The 13,889-nt window shown below is 41.4% G+C and overlaps 1 protein-coding gene across 2 annotated transcripts in view; it reads right to left on the reverse strand.

Annotated features, from left to right (window-relative positions):
- The window catches only part of TBP (TATA-box binding protein), a 48,543-nt gene extending 37,918 nt beyond the window's left edge, over window positions 1–10,625 (reverse strand). Inside the window, exons 1-2 of one of the 2 annotated variants that reach the window (XM_075203414.1) lie at window positions 10,469–10,625; window positions 954–1,081 (exon numbers count right to left, since the gene is read on the reverse strand). In XM_075203414.1, the coding sequence (XP_075059515.1) occupies window positions 954–1,001 (48 nt within the window). In that variant the 5' untranslated portion in view covers window positions 1,002–1,081; window positions 10,469–10,625. Of the gene's footprint in view, window positions 1–953; window positions 1,082–10,385; window positions 10,439–10,468 lie in introns of those variants that run through there. The other variant, XM_075203415.1, reaches the window with a different exon arrangement.
- Window positions 10,626–13,889: the final 3,264 nt, after the last annotated feature.

Genomic DNA, 13,889 nt, shown 5'->3' on the forward strand with positions numbered 1-13,889 from the left:
CACCTATATGCACCATTTTTACTCGAAAGGTGTTGTTACAAACTCTAAACTAACTAACCTAAACTCTGCAAACAAGCAGATTATGGGACCAAAATAGCTCTCTCGCAAACTTCTACCATGTGTTTTACGTATGTGCGATAATCCTTTCACAATATAACAGCTTTTGTAGGCATATTCTAGTGGCAAATTATGACTGCCATTACTGGGGGTGTGGCAGCAAAGCAGGCAAAAGGAAGACAAAAACACCCTATATTTACATGTAACCTGTAGTAAAATACATCTTACAATTATGTCTAATATGAGCATTCTGGGCAATTTAAGGCACTCTAAAAAAGTATTTCCTTAACTGAAAGAACCTGGGAATGCAAATGGTAGACATTGTTCCGTTCTATCCTTCTATGCAGGCTATCAGCAAACTTAGGGAGTGGCATCTACCACCTTTTCCTTGTACCATTTTTGGACCCTTTGGGTGTTGGCAATGATCACAATGCCACTAGGAACACACCCATATAAGATTTACAAGAGGGAGTTGGAAGAAAAGAGATTATGAGACAAAGAACGGCACACTACTGAATAGTGAGCTCTGCAAGCAGTAAAATACAGAGAATATAGGTAAAGTTCTAGATCATACATATCTAAACTGTCCCATTAAAAAAAATACAAAAAGGAAAAACAAAATACCCAATGTGTTTAATTTTAAAGCACCTTTAACAGACATGCTTTGTACTCCATACTTCAATTCCTATCATCGTTGAGAGCTGTAAAAGCACTGCAAGGGAATTTAGTGAAAGCGCTGCAACATTTTGCTTCTTGTTTTACTCTAAGTGAGGCCCCAAATTCTTACCTGGCCATCGGCTTTACATCCTTAATTAGATCCACAATTAACACAAGTGCTATACTTTCAGGAAAGCATTACCTCTCAATTGTTCAAAGAAAAGTGATAATTTACTCACTTGGGGTGATGCCAGCCCCTGGAAAGGCGGCAAACTGTTTTGATCCATTTTCTTTGCAGTTCAATCAGATTTCCAAACGTTCCCTATTTCGATGTGTTTTTCTCAAATCATCCCAACAGGTTCTCAATCTGGGGAAAAGCACCAAAAAAAATAACTGATAAACTAACATAGAAGCACCAATACAGATCTGGTACAGCTATCGCTTCTGTTGTAGGTCTGACAAATAAATGCCTTCATGTTAGCCATTACACAAGATCAGAAAACATACCCTAAACATGTTACCATGTCCAGTGTCTCTACTATTTTGGAAGCTCAACACCAGGGAAGACAGTGCATATGTAAGGGTTACTTTTTATAACATCTCGTAAAGCTGCTTCACCACCTACAGCCAATTAGCGCAACCCCTCCCTGGAGCCCACTTTGTGCAGCTTTATTTCTCAAGGTTTCATGGTAAGTGTCTCTCCACCCCGCTGGTTTTTTTTGCCACCCAGTGCTTGGAGACAAATAGTCAAATTATTATAATGGAATAAGCCAATTTCTCCTATTAGAACAGACAGTACATGAGCATTAGTTAGTAGTGTGTGTGAGACCACTGACCACCAGTATTAGGAGGTATGAGCGCAATAACCTCCAACATTTTTCAATATTATTGCAAAGTATTACACTGCACCCAGGGTCAATCCATGTTAGTTGACCCAGGCGATGACAACCACCAACTCAGATTTTTATGAAACTTAGTACACAATACTACCATACATCTACTAACCCATGTAAAATGTATCTTCTCTAGGCCTCAGTTTCAAATATAGGGGGTCACAGTTATGTAAAATTGCTCAGAAATGCCACTCCTGATTCTCCATTTTTAGTGTGCCATGTCTCAAAAAACAATTCACATCTCAGCGCCTAATCCACATATCACTTTGAAATTTGTATCCTTTGCCAATCACAATCTGTAATTTCTGAAACAATAGTAGCTGTCGGCATTCTCAAAAGGTGATTTCACTCAGTGCAAGTTGAATCATGCTCCAACCTGCCTTAACAGGTTCATCTGCTGCTATCTGTTTTAGAGTGAAAGTGTTCTGTAGAAGATACCGTTACACTAGAATTATTTTGTGTTTTATTCTACTGTTGTAAAAGAAATTTCTGTGTTTTCCAAAAACGTCCGAAACTAAAACAGCCTGTTGAAAAACTGTAGTGTCGGAAAAGAAACTGAAATGGAGTGCCAGAACACCAGCTACACAAAAGTGGTCAAACTGGGTTTAATCCAAAACATTAAGTGTTCCAGAAAATGACCTTTTGTCCTGCAGTGGTGCAACACATTCTATGTTATTAAATGTTGGTGAGCATCACAAAGCATATTATAGCAAGAAATACAGTATATATCAGACAGCTTGTATGGATCCATTTAAGCTTCACATGAAGAAAAAAAATAAAACAAAAGCACTTAGGATTATAGACAGTGACTTCTCTGAAAAACGAAATAAAATCCAAGATCTTGTAAAATCAATCCCTGGTCAGAAAATATGTGAAGCATGTCAAGAAAAGGTACAGAAACACCCAAAATTTGTAAACCTGGCTCATGACATTGAAGAGGTGGATTTAAACAATGACCAGAGTATGTCCTATTTAGAAACATCAATTTCAAAAGATGAAACTTGGAGCAAATACTGACAGAATTAGGGGAGTCACCTTTGAAATTCCATGCAATTGAATCCCATAGCAAATCTTCATATACTAAAAGAAAAATTAAATCTGTACGCTCCACTCTGAGAAATAAGGTTAGTAGAATCATAGACAAAGAATATTCTCTCGAGAAGGACTGCCAAAACATTTGCAACAAAAAGCAAGCGATATGGATAAACTTGTAAAATTAAACCTAAAAACTTATGACACTGATGACATGAAGAGAATACATACAAGTTTTTGACTCTAGCTCCTACTTCATGGAGTAAAAAAAAAAAAAGTTATGGAAATATATGTTAGCGAGTATGCAGTCTGTCAAGCAAGAGTGCTCCTTAATGAAAAGGGAATGTCTGCTTTACTGGAGACAAGGAAAAAAAACAAAAAAAAAAAAACACACAAAACAAAACCATGAGACGTTTTAGAAAACCTTTCCAAAATGATGAATATTCCAGAGACAGGTGAAAAAAAAAATGTAAATATGCAAAAATGGTTGTTACGTTCTAATTTAAATTAATTATGTTGCATTCAAATTAAAATAGCCTAGCATTAAAATAGGCTTCTCGAAATTCTGTATCCAAAATGGTGCTTGTTGGCAGGGTCTGCCACGCTAAATATATTACCGTTATTATGGTAATATTAACCTGGCTTTTTGCTCACAGCTCAGGGAGCAAAAAGCCAGCATTAGAATTACGGGCACTATTACCGTAATAAGGGTAATAATGCGCAGGCCGCGTTACTTTTAACAGTAACGTGGCCAATTGAATTCCCCCATGTATGTGTTTGCACAATCCATCAAAATGTAAATCCTCTGCTTTATGCCTGTCATACAGAAGAGACCTACCAGGACCTAATTACATATTTAGTCTGTTCAAAATATAACAGATCACATGCTACAACACTGTTATCAGTGTCCAAGTGAAAAATGAAAAAGAATTCTACTTGAGAAATTTGAAGACTGACCGTTAAGATGAAGTTTCTTACAGTTAGTGGGTATCTTCTGACAGGACAGATGTTGAGAAGCACTGCAACATTTGATGAACATTTAGAAACTTTGATCGATAAAATAGAAAAAAAAAAAAAACTTGTCTCGTTCATTTAATGCTAAGGCACAATCAGTTGTAAAAGAAATAAAGACCAACCTTGAAATTGACACAGCTATTGTTCTACTGGACTTTAGTGAAAACAATTCTTACGTTATTCAGGATGAAGTTCAAGGGTATCATTGGACAAACAATGGTTGTACATTGTGCCCAGCTGTAATCTACACTCATGTTCCCCAGTCTGATAACCTGTCCATCACAAGTTTATGTGTCTTGTCTGATGAATTGGAGCATGATGTAGCATTTGTGTACCAAACACAGAAATTAATTATTCATTACATCAAGATAAACATTCCTGCTGTGAAAAATGTGTGTTATTTCAGTGATGGTGTGCTGGGCATTATAAGAATTGCAAAAACTTTTTCAACTCATACTGCCATGATCAAGACTTCACTTTGAAAGCATCATGTGCATTTTTTTACAACCAGTCATGCTAGATCTCCTTGTGATGGCATTGGTGGAACAAATAAGCATCTGGTTGCCAGAGATAGCCTACAGATACTAACAGGTGATGTGATCGACTCAGCAGAAAAAGTCTTCAATTTCTGCAAGTCAAGAGTTGCAAATATAAATTACATGCTAACATCAAAAGAAACACTTTCAGAAACACACAAGCAACTACAAGACTGCTTTTCCAAGGCAAAAACAGTACCCGGTGCAAGAGGATTTCATCACTGTATCTAACAATTTAATAGGAACAAAGCAAGTTCAGATAAAAACTTCAGTTCCATTTTCCATTTCTCAAATCAGAAAAATCCATCAGTGAATATGTCACAAATCAGTACAAATTCATACATAAGATTTTTACTCACCGTAAAATCCATTTCTCCGACTCCATTGGGGGACACTGCAAGACATTGGGGTATAGCAAGTGGGTCTAGGAGTCTTGGCACTTATCAACTTGTTTGATCTTCACTCTCCTCTCCTACTATGCCCCTCCTCTCCTGTAGCTACTTCAGTTTTGACTAACCAAGTGTGCGAGGAAAGGGAGACACCCGTAGGGTTTAAACAATTAAAACATTTTATACACACACATAAAACTATATACAGAGCAAGGGAGGGTGCGCAGTGTCCCCCAATAGTCAGAGAAATGGATTTTACGGCGAGTAAAAATCTTCTTTTCTTTCCTACCATTGGGGGACACTGCAAGACATTGGGGATATACCAAAGCTTCCTCAAGGAAGGGATTTCTCTGGAACTGCTGCGCGCAGAATCCTGCGGCCAAAGCTTGCATCGGCAGACGCGAAGCCCTGCAGTGTATAACTTAGTGAAGGTGTGGACGGATAACCACATCGCTGGCTTCGCAACTGCTCCGCCGATGCACCGTCCAAGAGGCGCCTACCTCCCTAGTAGAATGCCCTTTTAATCTGGTCGGAACAGGCTGCTTGGCCCGAACATGACACCCGAATGGTGGAGATAATCAAGCGGGCAATCGATTGTCCTCTCTGAGGCGCATAAATGGGGTGGCCAGCGTCGAAACAAAGATATCCTTGGTCTTCAACAGGAACAAAGTCTTCCAAGTGGGATGGCGTAAGTCCACTGACTAAGGGTTCAAACGGAGGCCTGATGAGTGCATTGAGCACTAAATTGAGGTTCCAGGGCTCCACTGGGTGATGAAAGGGGAGGGTTGCACGTGGAGAATCCCCTGAAGGAACGTCTACACCATCCTGACTGGGTGAAAATGAGTTGGAAATAGTGTTCACGCACCTCTGTGGACCGTATCATCACCTTAGGGAGTTCCGCCATGGCCGTTGTCAAGGATCTAAACCAGATTGGTTCCTCCAGAGCCGCAGACACCTGAGCTGGGTTGCGTTGCTGCTGGGTATCAGCGGTACAAGCTGCACAAAGAGCATTCTGGGTCGTCTGCCCAATAGATAATTTACAATTACACTTGGCACAGGTATAGTATAACACAGCAGAACCAGAGGGTCCTTTGCTCTTTATTGTCCCCTTCTCAGCCATAGTGCTGGCTTCTTTGTTCTGGCCACCGCATGTGATTGCAGTGTTTTCAATGGGAACCGTCCGTGCCAGGAAACCGAGTAGAGCCTGAACGGAAGTTCCGCCTCCAATAATATGGCCGCCTGCATGAAGTGCCGATCAGCATGCGACCCAGCACGCCTGTAAATGTGGCCCAGAAGGAGTTTTGGTTGTGGCAAGGGGGCAGCACTGTTAATGGGCAAAAAAAGTCCTGAAAAAAAAAAAGAAAAAAAGAAAATACTTACCTTGCGGTCACGTCAGCTGGTACTCCGGCTCCCTCCCTTGTCTCCTCCTCCGTACGGTGCTCGCAATGAATGTCGGGGGTGATCTCATCACGCCCAACATCCATTGCGGAGCGCAGCACAGAGGACACACCCGCGCGAGAAGAACAACCAGCAGCACAGAATTGGAGAAAAGAAGAGAAGAGGACAGGAGAACAAGCCGATTAAAAGGTAAGTTAAGGGGCATTTTTTTTTTATTATTTCAAGGGACGCTGACCAGTGAATAAAAGTCACCTGATCCTGGAGCATCATGGACCTTATCTCCCTGCTACATACTTCTACTTGTAATACTAATGGGGTATTATATATTATTCTCTTTGGCCCATTATAAGTTGTTATCCCTTAACTAACATAGTGGTGTAATAAGCAAAACAGGTCACAATTTGGGGTCACAGTGATGTATATGTCAGATACCGCAGGCCTGGTCAGGGCACCCTGATATACAATGCCTGGCTTAAATGCACTTTATTGATATTGCATCGAAACAATACAAAAAGTGATTATAATATAATAAATAGAAGATTTTTTGAACAGGGCGATTGAAAGGTAAGTATAGGGGGATTTGAAGAAAGAAAAAAAAAAAAAAAGAGATAGCTAGCTAGAGAATATATATATATATATATATATATATATATATATATATATATATATATATATATATATATATATATATATATATAATCACTTTTTTTTCTCATATATATATATATATATATATATATATATATATATATATATATATGTTAACTATGTTTTCTATGGTTTTTTGGATGATCAGCTATCGTTATTGTTAGTGTATCTTATGTGCAGCCCAAACCAACTCGTCGTCTTCCAATGTGGCCCAGGGAAGCTAAAAGGTTGGACACCCCTGGTCTAGGGGATGGACAGGCTGCCGGCAGAGGTGCGAGGTAACAGAGGCTAAGCTACTGCTTACCTGCGCTGGGACCCCAGAGTGAATAGAACTAAAGTCTTATTCACTCCTCTGGGCTTGAATTCAATCCCAGCACTGCACCTGAAAGGGAAAGTAAAATAAAAACATGAAAAAAAAACACTAACCAATACAAGTATAGGCAGGTACCTATACAGAAAGTGACCAATCTCCTAGGCACTTAAATTAAACTGAGGAAGCTACAGGAGAGGAGGGGGCATAGTAGGAGAGGAGAGTGAACATCAAACAAGTTGATAAGTGCTAAGACTCCTAGACCCCAATGTCTCAGTGTCCCCCAATGGTAGGAAAGAGAAAGCATGGGTTTATGATGGTACCAATCAAAAAAAAACTGCCCATCAAAAGATGAGGGGGAATGTGTTGTTGAAGTTAAATTCATGCACCCCTATGGCCTTGCTCAATCATTTCACTGGTCTCTACAAAATAAAGACATTTGTTACGTTCCTGTATGTATTATTTTCTCTGTCCACCCCCCATCACAAAGGGTACTGGAATAATGTATTACTTCTCTGAAAAGGAAGTTGATCATGTACAACGGCAGTACAGTTTAAACTTCAGTTAGACATCAGGCATCTCCAACAATTATGAGTAATTAAGCCGACGTATTTCAAACTTGAACTAGTTTGAATATGCCTTTTATATTAGGCTAAATCATTAATGCTGGCAATACTGCTAATAGTACAAGTTGTAATTTATCTGTTTCTTTGTCCATTAAGAATCATTTTTGTAATGGAAATTGAATGTTTGGGATCTTTCATGAATACATCAAAAATAATATTTGTTGGCTTGTGAAATTGTAAAAGTGATTTCTTGAGCTTCTTAATTTAGTATGAATTATGCCACATTATGCATAATAGCTTTTCAGGCTGTTCACAGTTTAAGACATTTCTGGAAAACACAATTTCTAAAATTTGTTTACAACATCAGAATTAAACACAAAATAACCACGAGAAAAATTAAACATTCTAGTGTAACAGTATCCTCTGATACAGAACACCTTCACTCTAAAACAGATAACAGAGGACAGACTTGCCACATTGCAGGCTCAGCAAGAATGAACCAGTTAGTGCAGGTTGAAACATGCCCCAACCCGGTGGTAATCGTTTTTACGATTACCACCATTCCGACATGCAGAATTCCTGCCAAAAAAACCCAGAAGACTGAAAAAACAAAAGCAAATTAAACAGACTTACCTTCAATCCAATGCTGGACACAGCATGGTGACAGCAAGGTATTCCGATGAAAGAACTGTGCAGCAATGCAATTTGACGTCATCGTGATGTCTGTCAATCTAAATTTAAAGCAGTAATGTGGGGCCGAGTGTTTAAACACTTGACCTTAGGGGTCCCCACATTGCTGCTTTAAATTTAGATTGACAGACGTTGCGATGACGTCAAATTGCATTGCCGCAGTTCTTTCATTGGAATACCTTGCTGTCACCATGCTGTGTCCAGCATTGGATTGAAGGTAAGTCTGTTTAATTTGCTTTTGTTTTTTCACTCCTTCGGGTTTTTTTTGGCAGGAATTCTGCGTGTCGGAATTCTCAGGATAGTTATATCGTACCCAACCCACCCCAGTCTGCCTTGAGTGAAATCACATTTTGAGAATTCCGACAGCTACTATTGTTTCAGAAATTACAGAAAAGCAATCAAGAGGGGTAAGTGGGCCTTTTAGGGGTAATTTTTATCAAGAATTAGAAATGGTGTATTATGAAATGGGCAATCTCTTGGCAGACAACCACATGTGCAATATAACACCAAGATTTACATTTAACAGTGACATTAAACTTTTTTTTCCCAAATAAAAAATAAAATAGCAAATTTGCAAGAAAAAAATTATTGCATTACATTAGCATTTATTGTGCACTACAAAGTTCTGCAGCTCTGTACACTGCAGTAATACAAACAAGGAAGACATAGTTCAGAAGCAAAGAACAGTCACAAAAAAATGTACATAGCATAAGTAGAACTGAAATGCACAGGTAACAAAAGCAGTAATTCAAGGGGAACATAAACCAAGTAATACTACAAAGGGACAATACCAAGGATGGCAAGAGTAGCCAAAGGTGACGAGACAGGTAGGTAGTGGGAGGCAACAAGAGGGCAACAACAGCAGCCTGATGAACAAAAGTTTTGATAGAGCGTGTGAAGCATTGGAGACTGAGGGAGTGTCAGAGAGGTAGAAAGTAGTTGGGGAGAAGCACGAGAAAAGTCTTGAAATCAGGAGTGAGAAGTGGCGTCATGTGAGGCTGGAGATGTAAGGGGTAGAGAAGCAGGCAAGAAATCTATAGGGGAGAATGAGTAGTTTAATTTGGATTCTATATGGGATGGGGAGCCAGTGGATGGATTGGTAGAGGGGGAAGGCAGAAGCAGAGCAGCATGAGAGATCAGCCTTGCTGCTGTATTAAGGGTGGATTGAAGAGGAGGTAGGTTCTGATAGAAGAAGGTTACAATAGTTGAAGCACGAGAAGAGTTGATGGTGGCATCAAGGGAGAGGAAGGGTCACATTCTGTCAATGTTCCAGAGATGGAAGCAACAGAATTGGGAGAGGGATTGGATGTGAGTGAATAAGAGAAAACAGTCAAGGGTCATGATCATCCAGCAGATTTCAGGTACAGAGGAGATTGTAGTGTTGCTAACAAGGAAGGAGAGGAGGGACGGAGTAGTGACTTGCAAAGGAATTAACACAATGAGCTTGGCTTTGGACATATTTAGCATTGTGACAACCAGGAGGAGAATGCAGACACAACTGGAAATCTGCTAGAGGAGGGATGGAGAGAGATCAAGGGAGGTCAGGCCAATACTAGATATTACCCGCACAAAGGTGGTACTGTGGTCCAAAGGAGCAGATTAGCTCACCCAGAGAGGAGGTGTAAAGCAAAAACAGCAGGGTGCCCAAGGACAGAGACATGATGGACCCCAGAGAGAACAGGAAAGTGGAGGTAGAGACTGAGATGATCGGCTAAAGTTGTACAAGGTGAACCAAGAGAGGACGGCTACAGACACTAGTTATAAACAGCATGAGACTGGGAGGGGGCGGTTGCAGGCAATGTCAGTAAGAGGCATTTACACTGACCCAAAACAGTAGGGCAACTAAATTATTTGTCTTGGTTACACCATGGTCACACAAAAAGCTTTCTCTATAGTTATTATATTTTGGCAGCTTTTTTATTTATAGCATTCAGCCAAATTCATGCATGAGGATTTGGTAAACGCCAAAAGAGTATATGTGGGGAATACAACCTATTAGTAAACACAAAAATATAGGAAGAACGGTGCCCTTGTTTTTAAGGGGGTAGGGGCGAATTCGTCCTTATTACTGATATTCTAAAGAAATTGAGAGCGGGAGATTATACCGATGTACTAGTGATACACGGTGAGAGTTAGCGGTATGTGACATTAAAATAACGTTACAATAAACAGAAAATGCAATAAGTGCGGGGTACCAATGGAAACTGTCGGATCTGAGCTCCACACGTGTCAGCTTGGCTACCATTCCCCGCAACAATTGGCACAGCCCCACACTCACTTTTTCGTCTCGAAACCTGCACACCATACCATCGGCGCCACTAGCGTCTGCGCATGAGCTCACAGACCTGTTCACACACTATTTAGCCAATCCACATCTTGTACACAACCCGGCACGTCACGTCCGCTCACTACGCGCTGTGCACCCAACCCGGGAACAGATGGAAGCAGCTAGGCTATCTTGTATTTAGGAAGTGGATGGGTGTGGTTTATTATACGCGTCGCTCATTGGTAACTCCTGTAGCGTGACAACAAGGAATAAAATGTTTGCTATGATGGCTCTGGCTAGGTATTACAAATTGACACTGGTAGATCCAAGGCAGCAATTAGCAGTATTCTCCGACATGGCAATAGCGATCCAGTTGTTGTTTATTCAACGAGGCTGAAGTTAGCTTCTTATTCGGCCAGTTTCTTATTAGTTTCTAATTCATGCTCCAGCTTCTTATTCAGAAAAGCTTATTTTAAAGCATTAAATCAATTTGGATCACTGATTTCACATCAAATTAACACTACAGGGGGTCCCTTATACAAAATGCATTAGCATTTCGCCTGACCCAACAAGGTTATGGGCATGAAATCAGGAGGCAAAGTCACCATATTTTATAATTTTGAATAAGTAGCTGCAGATTTGCAAGTGTTAAATGCCGTTGGGCCAGCAATTTGACAGTGGGAATCAACACAGGGTGGTCAGTTACATATAAAACATCTGTCTTTTGCCTGGCCCAACGCTGTTTTGGGCATGCAATCGGGGCGAAGTGGGCACAGATAGCATTTTGAATAAGTAGCTGCAGATTTGCAAGTGTTGATGTTTTTATTAAAAATTGCAACAGAAATAAATCAATATCACTTTGTCCAAGATAAAATAGACTATATGCATTATCCAAAGGGTAAAAAGGACCAATATGAACAAACCTCCACACACCCAATTCTACTACAATCCCACCACTAAACAACTAATACACCACTTCACAAATATAAAAAAAAGACAAAAAAACGCAACTCAAAGAAAAAACTTTTCACGAGAAAAACATGCCAACCCTTAGCACTAATACTCTGCATTACCACAACCCTGCCACCAATCTATAATACCACCCACACATCCTTTACTGTCAGGTAATGAAAGCAAACTTTAAATGTATGTAAACCTTACTTAAAAAAAAAGGTGTTTCCACAAAATCTAATAGTGATAAAACAGGATAGATAGCCAAGAATGCAGAGACTGCCAGCTCGCAGCATCCATCCGGCCCCTCTCCATTTCCCTTATTTTCCAAACCTCGTGCAGAATACTATCCACCACCTCACTACAGGGAAGGATTTTGCCCCTAATGGACACTAAACACTGTGTGCTCCATGTGTAAAACCTAACAACTACGCTAACTAAAAAACGAGGGCTTAAATCAAAATCCCCACACCTTTTGAGCGCTCCATACACCCACTCAGGGTAACTAAGCCCCGAAAGACAGGGAAGGCCTAAGGCGTGGGACACTCCCTTGTAAACCTCTATATTAAAAGGACACTGAAGCAAGAAGTGGTCCATTGTCTCCACCTCCCCATGACATTCCTCCCGTGGACAACCACGATCATCGACACCCCTATGCTTCAGGTTCCCCTTAACAAAGAGCCTCCTGTGAAATGTAAACTAAGTGAGATCTCTAAACTTCGGAGGAATCCGCTTGGAATTCACCAAAGACAGACCCTTCGAGCTCATATCACCTGGGCAATCCTTTAGTAACGGGCACATCAAAGTGAGTACGCAAAATCCTCCTCTCCAACACCCTTCTAGAGGAGCTTTTTGCCTCACCCACCTCAATCTGCCATTTTCTTGTCACCTTTAAACCCTGAACCATGCTTAACTCGAAGACTTTTTACGAGACCCGCTATCCAACCATGCGTTGAGAAAGGGGTGCACCCAAACACAAAAGCCAGCTACCCACCGAGGGGGAAACTCCAAAAAGAGACTCCCGAGATGAAGCTTCAAGAAGGCAGTACTAAAGAACAGCACTGGGTTTACCATTACCAGGCCACCTTCACCCTTCGGTTTGTAGGTCACATTCCTCTTGATGAGGTTCAACTTGTTCCCCCATAACAACTGAAAGAACAAGGAACTGACCTTGACCCTTAATGATTCTGGCAACAGAAATATGTAACTGACGTACAAAAAAATTGGGATCAAGTAAGTCTTGATCAAATCAATCCGTTCTCTGTAGGGCAGCTTCCAGTTATCCACCTTAGAGGCGGCATCTGCCAGTTTCAATTCCCAATTTAGCTGGGCATAATCACCCGAACCAAATAGAATGCCTAAGATTTTAACCTCTTGACTGGCCTGAGGGAGCGCATCCGGAAGGACAAACTGCAGTCCTACCTCCCCTAACCAGAGAACTTCACTCTTATCTTGGTTTATCTCTGAGCCCGAAGCCTCAGAATATTCGCAGAATAGATTTTCAATGCCACGCGCCTCGGCCATGTCTGACAAGACGACTGTGACATCATCAGTGTAGGCCGCTACCGTCAAGGGAACATCCACAGCCAGCTGCACTGTTCTAAATCTGTCACGTTACCAGAGGGGTTAAAACCGGATCCTGGTAGTTCAGCCGGGATTGGCGTTACTCTCGCTAGGGGCGCGGAGTCTAACAAGTGAAAGGTGTTCACCAGTGATTCCCGCAAGGGAATATGGGCTTTTGCGGCTTCCACTTGCAGGTCGCGGTCCCCTAAGGAAGTCCCAGTGAACCACAACAGAAGGAGCGTAGAATCAGTTAGGAATAGTCTTGCCACTTGATAATGGCGATAAGCCGGAACGTTCGGCAGCGTTGCCACTTGGGAGTGGGAATAGCAGGGTTGTTCTGCAACGTAGTCACTTGGGAGCTGGTTTGCAAGAAAAAGAATAAAGTTGCCACTTGGAAAGGCTATCGGAACTTCGGTAGTGTAGCCACCTAGAGGTGGTTCTCCCGGAGAGATAGCAGCTTGGGAAGTTGGAGAATAGCAAAAACACAGGAGCTGTATCCAATACTAGAGTCAGGGACTGACTGAAAGAACCAGCATTGAGTTCTGATTAGTGAGAGTAGATATAGTGCAGTTCCAATTAGTCAGCCAATAGAGGGCAGTGCAAGCACAGAAAAGGACCAGACAGTTCTGCGCATGCGCAGAACCAGTGGCTCCGGACGGAAGAAGGAGACAGACAGCGCTGGATGGTGCAGCAGCGTGGATCCAGGTAAGTAGGGAAAAGAAGGGCTTTGGGAAGAGGGATCAGCGGACACACGCGCCGGCTCCCGGGGAGACGGCGGGAGTCCGGCGTGTGACACAATCCTCCTGATAAAAGGATCAATCGCAAATACATAGAGGAGAGGGCTCAAGGGACAACCTTGTCTGGATCCAGATGACACCGCAAAAGTAGGACCCACCCAACCATTTACAAGAGGGAATCT

Source organism: Mixophyes fleayi, chromosome 3 (genome assembly GCF_038048845.1).
Source record: "Mixophyes fleayi isolate aMixFle1 chromosome 3, aMixFle1.hap1, whole genome shotgun sequence".
NCBI classification, from domain to species: domain Eukaryota; kingdom Metazoa; phylum Chordata; class Amphibia; order Anura; family Limnodynastidae; genus Mixophyes; species Mixophyes fleayi.